Below are 16,036 nucleotides of genomic sequence, written 5' to 3'. Positions count from 1 at the left end.
AGTGCCGAGTCTAACGTACTAGGTATTTCATATTTCCAGTTTGCTATTTGGGTTTCAGCCAGCAGAGTAATCTAGTTGTAGAAGAAAGAATGCTGGGAAGAGAAGTAAGGGGAAGACGAGTCTGTCTTTTATCACCGCTCACCCACATTCTACTACATTTATACCTTACCTACAAACTAGTGACCCTGCCGACTTCCCAAGAGTTTACAATCTCGTATCCTCTTAGATGTTAGTCATACTTAGAGCTACAACTTTCTGTGGTTCTCAGGAAACTTGGAATCCTTGAATCTGTGTGTTTCAACGCTCCTTCCAGGGGATTTGTAGCAGGACGTTGTCAGTCGGTCAGTCGGTTTTTTCCTTTCACAAGCCGCGCTTTACAAGTGCAGCTAATAATTTTGCTTCCTCGCGTTGAGGGCTATGTCAAGCTATCGTGCCTTTCTGTAAAGCGTAGTGCGCGGAACGGTGGGCCAAGGATCGAGGGGTTGCGAGACAACACAGTGGGTAAACTTTTGTATAAAATGAATCTCATCGGCTAGGTACGGTGAACCACATATTCAACTGCCGAGGACCTCGGTTAATGATGGCATATGCTATTCATGATTGGCAAAAGGTGGAATTGAATTGAATTGAGCAGAAAGTTGAGCAGCTACCAACATTCTAGATATTCTCCATCTTCATTGCTTTATCTAATTGGGTGCGCATAGAAGTTTGCATGCGCAGAAAAACATATTACCTTGGCCGAAAGCCAAGTTGTTAGTCAAGTTGTTAGAGCGCGAATTTACTGACCGGAAGGTCCGTGGTTCGAACTCTGCCTCCGCCTCTCGACTTCCCCTGTCTAGACTTGGGCAACCTGGCAGTATCCCAGCCCTCGTGCTTCCTTCTGATGGCATGGCAATTAGGCACTGAATGGGTGCTACAGCTGGGCCATATGACCTTGCACGAGGTAGCCCTGAATATGGACGATCAATTTTCCATCAACTACAACTTGGTATCAGACTTTACGATTTCGGATCCGATGTTTTGTGCTTAGCAGCTACCAAGCAAATTTATAATTCCGGGATGACCAGCCGTAAATTCAACAATAGAGTTTGTCTACGTGCTCAAAACCCAACTCCGCGCCTTTCTTAATCCAGATGGTCCGTGGCTCTCGAGTTCTGCGTCTCTGCTTGCTAGAACTGACCAGTGGTCTGCCTTGAATAAATGAACCAACCTGAATTTTGTTTGTGAGGCAAACAAAGAAAAAGAAAGAATTTTTTCTCTTCTTTTTTTCTTTGTTTGCCTCATAAATTGAAAGCTTTGCCGTTCCCTCAATCTAGTTGCTTAATGTTCTTGTCGCAGATCAGACCTACTGATTGATGTTCACCCATGAACGTTATGTCAAGGTACTAATTGAGATCTGGAGTGTCAAAGTTTCCTCTAAGTAACCGTTTATGACTTCCACAACCTTTTCCCTTACACTTGACTCCTCGTCGTCTTGTGTTCATTGGTCTCCATGAGAGCAGGCTAATATCATTTCACACAAGAATGTCCCATGTGCTCTGGCAGTTGTTTCTTCGTATCTAAAGCTGGTTGTCTAATGCGTTGGCGCTAGCACACATTTGCATCTCATAAAGTTTGCTTACAATATTGCGTGAATCTCATTATGCCCTTGTAGCACTGCGCTAGACCGGGCGGAGCCTGATCGGACTCGGATATTTTTACACTTTCCTTTCCCTCTTTTCCAGCGCCTGGGAGATGCGGTCCAAAATATTCCCTCCCATTAATCTCTTTAAGCGCTCTGTGTAAGTTTAGTCTGTCTAATATTCTCCCGTTCCTAGTTGTATGTGGACCAACGTGAAGATGGGACCGCCAGATGCCATCCTTGGGATAGCCGAAGCGTTCAAGCGTGACACGAACCCAAAGAAGGTTAATCTTGGGGCTGGTGCTTACCGAGATGATAACGGAAAGCCGTTTGTCTTACCTTCAGTCAAAACAGCGGAGGAGCGTCTACTGAAGCAAAATTTGGACAAGGAATACGCGGGCATCGCTGGTTTAGGAGATTTTTGCAAACTGGCCTTCCAATTAGCCATGGGGGCAAAATCATCGGTGGTATCCTCAGGCCGAGTAAGAGCACACCACTGAGATATTTTGTACACCTACCGCGCCTATTGAAAACCGCCTGTCTTCCGCTTGCGCTGATAGCACATTATTCATCTACCCAAGTTTGGTGTTTACAAATTTGATTCTACCAGCCACCTTTCTCTAAAAGACTTGGAAAAACAAGTATATGCACTCACATAAGCATTGGGTTCACTTATGTTGTTTACTAATTGACCCAGTCACTTAGAAACGGTTTCACGGGTGAATTAGTCAATCATTATGACTCGAGATCAGGTTATGGAGGTTTCCGGGAGGGCCGGACCACGTTGAAGAACATTTCTATGGAAGATGTGGTGAATTAGCAATTCGCTGGTAGGAAAAACATAACCGTTATTTGACGTTTCGTCGACGCCTGAATGAGATAACGAGTAGACAGGGTTGAAACCATCCATTTTTTGCGTGCTTTAATTTCTGTGGTTATACATTACGTGTTACTTCAATCACACCTCGGTCAGGTAGTAGTCGTTCAGCTGCAACACCCTTCCACTGCCTAGTTGCCATGCCTCCCTTCGAAGGAAACACGAGAACTGAGATACTGCTAGGTTGCCAAAGCTTAGACAGGAACAGTCGAGATGCTGGAGCTTGGTTCGGACCGGTCAGTAAGTTCGGGCTTGAGCTATTTCAAATTCAGTTCTCAGTTCGACTTCAGTTCCAAGCGTGCTCGAGTGCCTCAACATTGTTTGACTTACATAATTTTTCTCGAGATGGCTCGATGGTTAGAGCGCGAATTTACTGGCCGGAAGGTCTGTGCTTCAAACCCGGCATCTGCATCTCGACATCCGTCTAGGCTTGAGCAACCTGGACATATTTCAGCTTTCGTGCTTTCGTCGGGCGGCATGGCTGCTAGGCGCCAAGAGCATGTTATACCTGAACATTTTTTTCGATACTTCCATACCGTTATTTGGCATGACGTGTATTTGCATATTTGTGCTGTATTTTACCATCCGCAGACAATTCTGAAAACGAATCGAAGTTAGTGGCATTTATTGTAACATACAGCGTGTGAGTAGGTGCCAAGGAGATAACGATGTTTGAAAGTTTCACAGCGATCACTTATGATGCAGTTCAATGCCACGAAGTTCAGAGATAAGCGCATTCTTTTTATGTTCACCTGTTTTGCTAATCAACTGTTAAGGAAACTATATTTTCGGGTAAGTGCCGAGAGACTACGTGCGTTTCTCAGTTCCTGTGTTCCTATGTTTATTACTTCATTCGTATCGTGGATTTTCACTTGTTTCTAATATTGTTTGTGTTCGCTACAAAGGGGTGATCTGTTTTGGGAGGTCGCAATATTGATGTAACCGTCTCACCATCTCGTTCCATCATCAAAATTTGAGCCGCATACATTATTAGTTGCTCGTACTTAGCACAGTTGGGCAGTTTCCCATGTGGGGGGGACTTCCATATGTAATACAAGTATGTATATATACTGTAGTACATGCACATAGTGAGTATGAGAGTACGGGTTGTAGGGAGCTTCAGAAGGTGGCCGAATTCAACAATCGGTGGCGTACAAAAACACGTTTTAAAGCAGGAAATCCAACTCTTTGACACTATAAAGTTTAGTCGAAGTCACACAGGCTCACCCCCTCATTCCTGTGACCTGTTTTTTCCTTCAAGGATGACTTTTACGATGAACGTGATTGATGCGCTAGCTAACTGCCACACAAGCTGATTTTCCTCTTTTTCTTGGTTCTATTTCGCTCAAACAGCTGTCTTTCCCTTTCCAGAATGCTACTGTGCAATCGATTTCAGGCACTGGAGCACTCTACATTGCCGCAGCATTCTTGGTAAGTGTATAGCTTCCGTTTCATAAACGACCATACACTGCCTAAAAAACGATGTTTGACAGCATATTATCTATTATACGGCGGGTTTGCTCGTCGAACAAACATTTCGTCCATCAAAGGGCAGGGCACTGTTATGGGGATGTGATGTCAAGGTAGTTGTGATTCGTGGGATGCGTCAATTCTGTTGTTGAATGGGGACAGTTCCTTCGAAATATCAGGTCACTTACCTTGTGTGTTGCAGAAGGTTAAACCTTTTGACGTACGACAGGGTGTAGCACCTTTTCGGTGCCTAGCTGCTATGCCACTTGAAAGAGGCACGAGGGCTGGGATACTCCAAGGTTGCCCAAGCCTAAACGGGGGAACTCGAGAGGCAGAGGTCGCGTTCAAACCCACGGACCTTCCGGTCGTAAATTCGCGCCCTAACCGCTTGGTCCACCTCACCCCGGACAGGCTCGTGTAGAGTGCTGTGGATTCATCGTAGGATGTGGACGGTGACTCCGGCTAATGCGGAAGTGCTACAGCAGAATCCCGCCCCAGTTTGTTTGAATTGCTGCATCTTTTCGGAACAGTGTTGCCTGCGTGACTCGCACCTTCGGTGGTTTACTCTTTCGACCAGTGTAAACTCTGGTATTCAACGCAGTTGATATTGTGTACGCAATTGTTTCGTTCGTCGGGTTCGATCAAGTTCGTTGCTTGTAAGATGCGTCATCCATGTGTGGCGTTGTGCCAATGTTAGAGTTGGATAACACGCTGTTAATCGACAGATTCCGCCATGCTCTTCCAAAGCTGTCCTAATGTGACTGAATTCCTGTCCGATTGTTGTTCCTTCACTACAGGTTTTTTAGCTTTGTTCGAATTAGTGCGTCTTCCATATACAACGGACGGACAGAAGCGAATTCGGATGGCGCCCACTTTCAGCTGGCATCCGATGAACTACGGTTTCAAAATGGCCCCTTTGGCCTCTCCCATATCATATTGTGGCCTTGAACCAGTGACACAGTAAGCTAAAGTTAGAAAAAGAAGTCACAATTGCCGGGAATTTCCTAGAGAGAACTGACAAAGTCGTGTTACCAAAAGGCATCAATGCCAAGGCATCAGCCACATCAGAACCTTTACTGAACGAGATCCTACCCTGTCCAACATCACGCACCCTTCCGTATGAGGGATTTTGGAAGGTTTATGGTCAAAGGCTGAGTTTACCAACACATTGATGGGGTTGCAATGGACTCAGCAGTTTCCTCTTCATTTTGAATATTTCCTCTGTTGGTAGTTTGGGGTTTTTCAGCTTTCAATTGGGATTTCATCCTGTCAGTTTTAGTCAACTTATGCTGAAAAACAGGGAAGCACTGTACGGTCGTTTAATCTAATAGTACCCTTCTGACATAACTCCCAACTGATAGTTTGAGCACTTAATCATCCGGCCGTAAGCGGCTGATGGACGATGTGATCAGCCCTCGATTAGGCGCGAGCCTAAGTGCGAGTTAATCGCACTTTTTATCACTCCCTCCTGCCCAAACGGTTGGGTATTTAACCACTGGCCGGAAAGCTGCAGGTTCGAAACTCTCTGGAGTTTTGTGCGATGCACACCACTGGTGCTTCGCAACAGGAATGAAACAGCTGTACAGTTTCTTGGCTTTTCAGCGGCTCCTCTCACTGGACGAAATCCCGATGGATGATTTCTCTTTGTCTCATTTCGTGTCATAAATCTGTTGCCAGACGTTGTCAGTCCATCACCAGTGTGGTCGACAAGTTTGCAAGCATGATAACTCTCTGTTTCACTTCAACTTGCTGTGCAACTGGTTCAAAGCAACAGGGATAGATGACAAGAGGATGGCCATCTTTGATCCCAAAGTCTACGAACCAGTAACAGTTTTGAAACTACGGTCTGCCACAGCCAAACTCAGGTGGAGGAAATGGAACTATTGCCTGCCGTAATTCTGCGACGCAACGATCATCTCGTTCCCCCACCCTCCCCTGATAAATCGTTCAACTGTGGCACCTTTTCGGTGCCTAGCTGCCATGCCACACGAAGGAGGCACGAGGGCTGGGATACTGGCAGGTTGCCCAAGTCTAGACAGGGGAAATCGTGAGGCAGAGGTTGGGTTCGAACCACGGACCTTCCGGTCAGTAAATTCGCGCTCTAACCACTTGGTTCATCTCGCCCCCTCTCCCCTGGGCGTTATGAAACAAAGACACATGATGGTTGGAAAAAATTCAACCACCAAATCGTCCTCCGTTTTGGTGGGTTGAATGAAACAACTACATGAAACGAATGTCAGTAAACTGTGAGTGACGTCTGTACAACTGTCATCAATCGATCAATAAACTGTATTTCCTGACTGAATAGCTACCTACCCTAGCGACGAGTGGACACCGATATATGTGGTCGGTTTCTGAGTCATGCCCTTCATTGGTTGGTGATATTTGGAGGCCTTTTCTGAGTTCATTCCAAAAACAAACTATTCCTTCTGGAGTCAAAACGGTTGAAAGTTAACCTCCCTATCAGGATCGTTTTACGCCGTTCCCCTGAGTGACATTTTTTGGGAAAACGAGGAAAAGGATGCTCACTGGGAGCAAAAGCTGACTGCTGTTGTTAACAAGCATCGTGTAGGCCTTTTTTGTACATTCCTTACTACCACTGGAGGTTCATCTTACAGTTTTCTCTTTTCGTCCTAGTGTATCAAAAAAAGAACACAGTACGTGTATGGTCGTTAGGTTTGCTGGCACCCAACAGACGTGTTACGAATAAGACACTTCCCATAAGTATGCTTTTTATCCACTTTGTGATCGACATTATTCATGTTCATCATTAGTCAGAGCACAGACCCAGTGCTTCTGTTACCTGAACATTGTTCTGTTGCACGTCCTATCCACTATCTTCCTATTGCTGTCTTCAAGAGCTCCTTTGCAGAACACAAAGATATTTGGGTGCCGACTCCTACGTGGGGAAACCACAAGTCCGTTTTCACGTGAGTTCAATCATTGAGGTTTCACACGTTTCTTTTTTTGGTAATTACCCATCTGTAACGTATGTCGTCATATCATCTTCAGCTGTAAAAACCGCATACTGTACAGTGGTTACAGCGGCGCCGATTATTTGGGGAGGTGGGGAGATAGCTACGTATTGGAGGTGAGAGCTGATGCGCAGGTGGCTGAGTGTCATCGGACTTTCCACTGGGGAGACTAGGAGAAGCTGTACATTGAAAGCCATATCTTGGATGCATGTGCACCGTCGGTGTGCCCCGTCTCGAGGGACAGAGAGTACCGTCCGGGGAGACGGCACTGATTAGCCCAGCTAAGTTTGCTGGTAATGGCTACAAAATGTATGATCTAGGATCTCCAGGTGAATCTCAACAGAACCGTTAAAATTGCATTCCTAACAATATAAAGTCTCATAGACTGATTTTCCGCCTGCAAATGATATCCGTGAATCTCGAGATTTTTCCGGTCAACCGTTGTTCCTTATTGACTGCTTGAACGGACCAAGCAGGAGTTGATCCTTGACGGGTGAGTAGTTGCCACCTCCCTGGATGGGAACCCCGCGATCCAAATCAGCATGGTTATGGACATTGGAGGAAGTGGCCCAATCGCGCAGTCAGTGGCGCTCGTTCATCAAAGCTATCACCTTCAATGCGTAGCTACCCGAATTCCGAACGAACTGAACATGTCTTTGCCTCCAAGGCTTGGTTTTCTATTCTACTTTCCCGTTTTCCGATTATCGAAACCGTAGCAGCTGAAACCAATGTGCCTATGGCACACGGTTAATAGCTGAAAAATCGGAATTGCATTGAACTGCATTACAGGGTGTGACAGATTCCTTCCGTGTATTTTCTGAGAACGTGTTCCTTCGACATGAACTTCAGTCCGACAATGAATTGTTCGACGGTTTCCGTTACGACCTATCCTATTTCTTGTCACAAAATGATTACGAAGACGCTGCCGTTAAGACTATCGCCAAGTTGCCCAAGCCTAAACATGCGCAGTCGAGATGCACAGGTCGCGGACCTTCTGGTTGGCCCCTTGACCGCCGGACCACCTCGGGCATTGAGATGGTCTCATCATCGTCGTGACAGTGATACACCACTAATACATGTTGACGCCTAAATACTTAACTGACGTGATCTACAACCTAACTTACAGCCAAATTAGAGCACGGAGCTACTACCAGTTCAGTCTACTGTTTTTACGTTTACTACGATCGTTTCTTTTTCGCGTCGCCGACGCACATTTGCTGATCTCTTTTGCTTCGAAATCGGTGCGCTTTTCACTTGGTGGCCTCTTGAGTTGGTAAGTTGCAGCCCTCACGTTCGGCGTTGGTTTAACAGGGCAACTATGAGCGTTCCGGCAACTGTTGACACATAACTGGATGCATTCTCGCTTTTGCTTCGAAAAACGCTTTGTCAGGCCAAGTGACTAGGTTACCCGGTGTGCTGAGAACTAATCAGCCACGCCGGCCAAATCGGTGTTAGGTGTCCGCTAGGGGATTTCGTTCGATAGGGTGGTGGGTCAGCAGATATTCAGACGGATGAGGAACCTACATGTGTTTGGGTCCAGCTTAGGGTCTAGTTAGTTGTGTATGTGTATGTTATGGTTGTTAGTAACAAGGTGATTAGAAACACACACTATCACACTTCAACTCGGCTTATCTTAGACCGCTCTCCATACGCTCGCCAGTTCCGCAACATCGATTCTATTCACACTTGGTGATTTCCACCGCCTGTGAAACACAGACTTCTACACTCTCCAGATTTATTCTGTGTCTGACCTATGTCTTACCATCGCCGAGTCTTTGAAGAGCGCTTGGTATTCGTCCGCACTTCTTGGTGGTTTGCTTATTCTACTCGTTTGCTCGCCAATTCTGGTCTGTGGTTCCCTGACATTTGTCCCATGTAAACCTTTTGTGCACACCGTCTCTAGTCCTTTCAACGAGGCCTTTGTGTCAAAAGTGAAACAGTGTCCAGCAACAAATCTGCCGATTGTTTCCCAAACATCTCCGAAACCGATGAGTTCAAGCGTTTTCCAACTAAGTGATTTGCACTTTACATGTGACCTACTTTCTTTGGGTTTTTGCGTTTCCGTTTTGAAAAACTTCCATGTTTTGTCTGGTCGATCACAGCCACGGCGGTCTCCGTGTTCATCAGTACCGCTATTACGATCCGGCGACGTGCGGGTTCGATGCCAGCGGTTGCTTATCCGATTTGGGGAAAATCCCCAAAGGTCACACAGTTCTACTCCATGCCTGTGCTCACAACCCCACTGGCGTCGACCCGTCTACAGAGCAGTGGCGTGAAATCGGTCACGTGATCAAATCTCGGGAACTTTTTCCGTTTTTCGATTTCGCCTACCAGGTGAGTCAACAACCGAGTAACCGAATTGGTTTCTGAATAGTTCCTCTCAACGATGACACGTTTTTCTTTGTTTCAACTGCGTATGTGGGTCCGTGTTAACCGTCATTAGCTCTCCTCCAACAGCCAAGGGAGTAACTTTGTTACAGCGCATTCACTTCATACCCGACCTCACTAATTCCCACTGTGTCGACAAACTTTTGAGTACCCTGAAAGCATTCGTTGGGCTTCGTTCGTGACGTAAAAATGAAACGAGGGAGCCTCTATTCCGTTTGCGGTTGCTAAAAGCGAGGATGTAGCTAACTTGATTAGTGCGTCTTTTCAGAACCTTATCTTCGGTAAGGTGTTGTGCGGTCATCCACACTCTCGTGTAGAGACCACCTCTACAGAAAGAAGTCTGTGCGGGGGGGGGGGGGGGTCCTTATCCGAGGAGAACGGTTTCCCCATGGAATGAACATTTTCTTGTCATGAAGCCACAATGGGGTTGCCATAAATTTGAAATAGTCAAACAGATAATCCAGTCATTCCCCGAGTCAGCATACAGACCACGGGGCTTAAATGAGAACTGAGGTTCATAGGAGAGAGTCAGGCCTTCCACAACCGCACCGAAATGCGAGAAGCAAACTCGGACGAGCAAATTATTGAGAGGGAACAATCTCAAGAAGGACGTGGACGTAATGAACTACTCATAAGGTCGCTGAAAACTCTTCAATCCCTGGTATGCTTTTTCTGTTCACTACGCGGTCCTAGTGGAAGAAAATACATAGGAAGGTTTAATCTCGTTTTTACAGGAGACTCGATAGAATCCAGCTACTTTTTTCGTTCATGATAGTCTTTAAGAAAGGCGGAGCCGGTCGGAGTCTCTCAAAGTTCTCACCAACCTCCTGAGTTGTGTTTTACGTCCAGACAGTGTATAGCGATATATCGAATATCGTACCAACTGAAACTTGAGGCTGTCTGTTGCAACACATTAAGTTGGAGCGGACCATCGTAAGTGTAGTAACGGTATTTTTCTCAGCGTAGTTCTTGGTCTGAGCCTCCCAAGCTAGCGTTCACGTCAAAACAACCACCAAGGGTTCACAATGTATATAAACGCCCAAGACGAAGTCAGGAACAGTTGTACAGCGCTTCGTATATATAGCGTAGGCGGTTATAACCTGGAAATTCTGACGCGTTCTGGATGCGCCATTGGCAACCGGTATTTGGCCAATATTGGGTCATAATTGGCCGTTGGATCCAGATTTTCGACCAATCAGATCTCGTCTTGATGCCGGACCGGCAAGCGTCCCGAATTCTTAGTCACTCTCGTGCGGCCTAGGCTTATCAGCCCTGTCAGCGCCTAAAGACGTGCGGTATAGCGGGATCCGTGTGGAATTCCGCCTAACAATAAGTGAGAGGTCCAGCTGGATTGAGTTGAGGATTTTGGCAAAACCAACTTTGTGTGCAAATGAAAGTATTAGTCTAAATCCATCCGATTTGGCTTCAAGTAGAATATAAGGTTAGCGGAAACCTCGAGGATCGTGCCTACCTGGTGAACCACAAGAAGGCTTCAACCGGTTTTCTAAGAGTTCTCAGTAATCTCGGGAGCAGTGCGTTACACCTAGACAAGAAGGTCCTATATCATGATCATCGCTTGAACTTCCGAGATGCATAAAGTTGCAGACGAATGTACAACGGACTCGAATTTATTAGTACTGGAGAAAAGTGCAATGTTGTTCCGCTGTGAGTTCTACCGGACTTGCAGTACATGGCGATTTCATTGATCGTAGCGTAGGCGAAATGATAAGTTCCCACCGCTGATTCTGTAAAATAAACACTTTTGTTTGAGGCTGTAGAAATGGCGCGCTTGACGGAACACTATCGAGCCCGTTGAGGGGCGTCAAAGTAGCCTCACTACCTTAGTGAACACACTTCAATCGTCCGATCTGCACTTTTCGATTGTCTAGTTGGTTTTCTTATGGCGGGGAAGCATATCTGTTGATGTTGTGCTCTCGTCATCGTCGATGATGATGATGATTTTGTCTGGAGTGGTGCACCGGGGACTAAAACCGCGGGCGGCTCACTCGCTTCCGCTTGAATGCGGACTGGCCTGACTGGTTTCAGATCCGTCCGTTTTCTTTCGTTTCGGGTACGGTGTTTAGTTTCCGTTTCCATGACTGAAAACTCAACTTATTCCTTCCATCCCAGGGATTTGCTTCAGGGGACGTGGATCGCGATGCTGCGGCTCTTCGCTGTTTTGCCGACGAGTTCCAGTTCCCAACGATGTTTTTTGCGCAAAGCTTTGCCAAAAACATGGGACTGTATGGAGAACGCGTGGGTGCATTAACGTTGCTTTGTTCAAGCACAGAGGAAATGGAACGGTGTCTGTCTCAGCTGAAAATTCTCATTCGAGCGACATACAGTAATCCGCCCATTCATGGTGCACGAATTGCCACTGAGGTCTTGTCCGACCCAGATCTTCGGCAGCAGTGGTAAGTTATAAAAATTACTTCAGCCGGGTGGTTCACCATCTATCGCAGAGGACGAAGATCGTGTTCGAAGTTAAGGTCTGTACTTGGTCGTTGAACTCAAGATAGCGCGAACTTGCTGACCGGATGGTGGTCCGTGGTTCGAACCCGGCATCTCGACTGCTCCTGTCTAGGTTTCGATGACCTGACAGTGTCTCAATCCTTGTGCTTCCTTAGGACGGCATAACAGCTAGGTGCCGAAAGGGTGTCACAGCTGAACGGTTATATTATTAGCATTCTGTATTCTGCCGTCACCCAACAAGTACCCTCTGGATAAAACCCATTAAGCGGCCAAAAATTGTTCAGATGTAGCCTAGCTGCCGTGCCACACGAATGAGGCACGAGGGCTGGGATACTGCCAGGTCGCTCAAGCCTAGACAGAGGAAGTCGACAGGCAGAGGTTGGGTTCGAACCAACGGAACTTCCGGTCAGTAAATTCGCGCTGTAACCACTTGATCCAACTCGCCCTGTTTTTTTGCATTCAATCATAGCAGAGGTCGCCTGATCAAAATTATTTACGTTTCTGCACCAGGTATTTAACGATTGAATGATTAGTATAATCAATGATATTACGAGACCCAGTTCAATATTTAGGTCCGGAGTTTTGTTCACCGCTTCGTCTCTATCGGTCGTTTATTATGCGGCATGGACCATTTTCCACTTAGTCTCTGTCAATACCTTTTATCGATTACATCAGCTCAGCGCCTTCGCTAATCAGTATTTTCCTGACTAGTTGCGTGTTTTGTTCCTCCCAATCCATTTTTGTTTTTGTCGTCTTTAACTCCTCTTTGATCCGATCTCGTGTTTTGGAAGGTGAGACGGAAAAAACAGTTGTTCGCCAACGCAGTGTCCGAACGTAGACCTTATTTGACGCCCTACAAGATTAGAATGCGTGCAACCCAAATATTCGCACACAGTTGATTGGTGGTTCTCTTCACGTCTGAAACAAACGAGAGTGTGTAGTTGAATCTGCTGACGATTGTTATCACAAAACCGGTAATCGGGACTAGGTAAAGTATAACATGCAAGGTAGTTGTTCAACCCCACCAAGTGCGCACTCAAAACGGACGGTCGATGTTGCCAGTACTCGCACCCTTTTGGTTCAAGGTCATCCTTTCGGAGCTGGACTAGCACGCCCCCCGGTAGAACTACGAGGGCCAAGGTACTGCCAGGTTGTCCACGTCTAGACATGAGAGGTCGAGATACCGGACTTGGGTTCGCACCACGGACCTTCCGGTCAGTATGTTCGCGCCTTAACCACTGAGCTATCTTTTACTAGCCTTTTCAGTGGCGTGGTTGATAAAACTCGTTTTCATCCTCTCAAACCGTTTTAAGTGGATTTCCAGTAGTATTACGAGTCATCATCGTCATCGACAGCGTAACATCCGTGTTGAACACTGATGTTTCGCTGCCGTGCAACCATGATTTATTTGAAAGCCTTATTGTGGAAAAAAGAATAGAAGTGGTGGACTTTGTGCTAGCCTGTCACAATCATTCCGAGGTGCTTATACTTCCAGACACTACTCATTCAGGCAATCTGGATAGAAACTGACGGGAAGAACGCCAGTGACATTGGTTGGCGGCTATATCTTGCCGCGTCTCAAATCAGGCGCAATGAAGAATCACGCGCTCCCCGTCTTGAATGGCTGGAAGCACCCAAACGTTTCGTCATATCTTTCGTACCCCTCTCCCAGCTGAACGGTTGGCCACCTCTCCGCGAGCCAATCTCAACTGCCGATTAACCGCTCGTGACCGAACGGCTACGTGTTCAACCTACCAACCGCGGGTTGGAGAAACTCGACTTGATGTGCACACTGTTCCCAAATAGGGACAGAGTAGATTTACACTGATTCTCGGTTTTTCACCTTCACGTACGGGGCGAAATCTCCTTCGGGAATTACCAAGTCTGTGGGCGAGATGACCTAAGTGGTTAGAGCGCGAATTTACTGACCTCCCTCGTCTGGGCCTGGGCAGTCTGGCAGTATTCGTGCCCTCGTACAACCTTCGGGTGGCATGGCGGCACCGGAAGGGTGTTACAGCTAAACGTTTTTTTTAACCATATCTCTTCACGTTACCGACGTTCGCAAGCCTTTATGTTTCCTATAGATCTTTGATGCTACTTTGCAGGTTAAAAGATGTGAAACTCATGGCCGACCGCATCATCTCTATGCGCCACAGTCTGGTTGATTTTCTGACCAAAGAAGGCTCGCAGCGTAGTTGGTCCCATATCACCAATCAGATTGGCATGTTCTGTTTCAGTGGGCTGACTCCGGAACAGGTAAGTTCACATTGCCATGGCATCCACAGGGATTTCTAAAGAGAGGGCGAGTTTCTTTGTTCTTTTTTTGGATGTTTCCGTTCATTTTGGAGAAATATTCACTGAGTGTTCTTTTCTCCCCATGGTCACTCGGCTCTTGTCGCCTCGTTTCGACATGCTCAAACAAGATTTTGTTTGTCTAGGCATGACACATAATGCTTTAAGAAGCTTTTTCATAAAGGAAACTACTCACAAGGTTGCTGAAAACCCTCCGATAGCACGCGACCGGTTTTGCCCTTCTTGGGGCTCATCAGGTAGGCACAGTCCCCGAGTTTCCGTCAACTTTATGTTCTACTTGAACAACGAGATTCAGTTGAGTCTATTGTGAAAACCAAATTGATTTGCTTCTGGAAACTGTTCGACGACCCATCAGCTAGGCACTGTCCCCCAGTTTCTGTCAACCCAAACTGGACTTGATTCGCCAGATACTCTCTGTTGGTTTTTCTCGGGGGACTCAACGAAATCTCAGTTGAATAAAACTCTCAGAAAACCAGAGATTCAGCTGGTTGAGTCTGTCATTAAAATCACATTGTTCCTGGTTCATGTTATCTTCCTAAGCGCCGCACATTCAAACACTTGAGCGTTTTCTTCACCCGTTCAATTTGTGAACCGGTCTTGTTCTCAGCTCGCTCCATCTATTCGGCTTTTCAGGTCGATCGTCTGACCAAAGAATACTCAATCTATCTGACTCGAGATGGCCGAATAAGCATTGCTGGTCTCTCTTCGAAGAACGTGCAATACTTGGCCCATGCGATTCATCAGGTGACCAAGTGATTCGGGGAGTAGCATTTACAGCGCCGCTACTTGATCTCCTCAGGCAATACTAGTACTATTAACTGGACTGACGAAAAATTTATGTTCCTGTGAAATATGTTCTTTTTTCATCGATTGTATTAACCGCGGTGAGATGACCCAAGTGGTTAGAGCGCGAATTTACTGACCGGAAGGTCCGTGGTTCGAATCCGACCTCTGCCACTCGACTTCCCCTGTCTAGGCCTGGGCGACCTGGCAGTATCCCAGCCCTCGTACTTCCTCCGGGTGGCAGCTAGGCACCGGAAGGGTGTTACAGCTGAACGATTATTATTTTATTATTACCGCGGCTGAGTAAGAGGGCCAGTCGCCAACATGCTAAGAGCACCATCGACTGCAGAGAATGAAGGCCTTGTTCGAAGTTTGGATCTATACTCAGTCGGTGAACTCGAAGTGGCTCGTTGTTTAAGGTGGGAACTTACTGACCGGAAGGTCGGAGTTTGAACTTGACATCTCGACTGTTCCTGTATAGGCCGCGGCGAATACGAAGACAGGTTCTCTGCACAAGAACTCCCCGTTTTATACAATGTCAGGAATTCGTGATCTACAGTCGCGGAACGTGTTTTTTTCGGCGGTAGACGTTTGAGGTAACTTTCTATAAGATAGAAAATCCTTTCTGCACGTAAGCTTATGTAATTCAGAAAGGGATTTCGCGCAAATGTGAACCAACTCGCCCCTCAACAACCGTATCCTGATTGCTCCATATCATCATTGAATTCCCAAAGTAAATCGAATCCGAGTTTGTCTTCGCTCGCCTCCTACTTGAGGAGGAAGTCTTTGAAACTTCGCTTTGTGGATTACTGAGATTCTAGTCCAAGAACAAGTTGGTCAATCGTATTGACGTCGTTTTATACCGTTAGACAGAAGCAGAACACGCGGTTGTGAGTGAATCACTTCAATGGTATACGTACGCTGGTGTGAAATTCCATTCAACCAAATTCCAGAAAAATCTCCGAGCATTTGGACTGCGATACTGAAAAAGGTCTTGGAAACGTATTTAAAATTAATAGATGAAAGTTGATGAGAACTGTTCACAAGCTGATCGAACCTTGGTTTTGCGGAAATGAGTGGCGGTATCCAGAAATTCACATGGGAGTGTTCAAGCTATTGGTTCGAATTCTGAAATCA

The 16,036-nt window shown here is 46.4% G+C and overlaps 1 protein-coding gene across 1 annotated transcript; it reads right to left on the bottom strand.

The window, feature by feature from the left end:
- Positions 1-686: 686 nt before the first annotated feature.
- Positions 687-2,069, bottom strand: T265_02311 (hypothetical protein; the record flags this gene model as incomplete). Its single annotated transcript, XM_009166525.1, has 2 exons — positions 687-949; positions 1,961-2,069. The coding sequence occupies 2 exons, from the start codon at positions 2,067-2,069 to the stop codon at positions 687-689; spliced, it is 372 nt and encodes a 123-aa protein (XP_009164789.1).
- Positions 2,070-16,036: the final 13,967 nt, after the last annotated feature.

The sequence above is a fragment of the Opisthorchis viverrini genome, assembly GCF_000715545.1.
Source record: "Opisthorchis viverrini unplaced genomic scaffold opera_v5_28, whole genome shotgun sequence".
Taxonomy (NCBI): Eukaryota; Metazoa; Platyhelminthes; class Trematoda; order Opisthorchiida; family Opisthorchiidae; genus Opisthorchis; species Opisthorchis viverrini.
The sequence above is the reverse complement of the archived record's forward strand: the minus strand, read 5'-3'. Positions and strand labels throughout refer to the sequence as shown.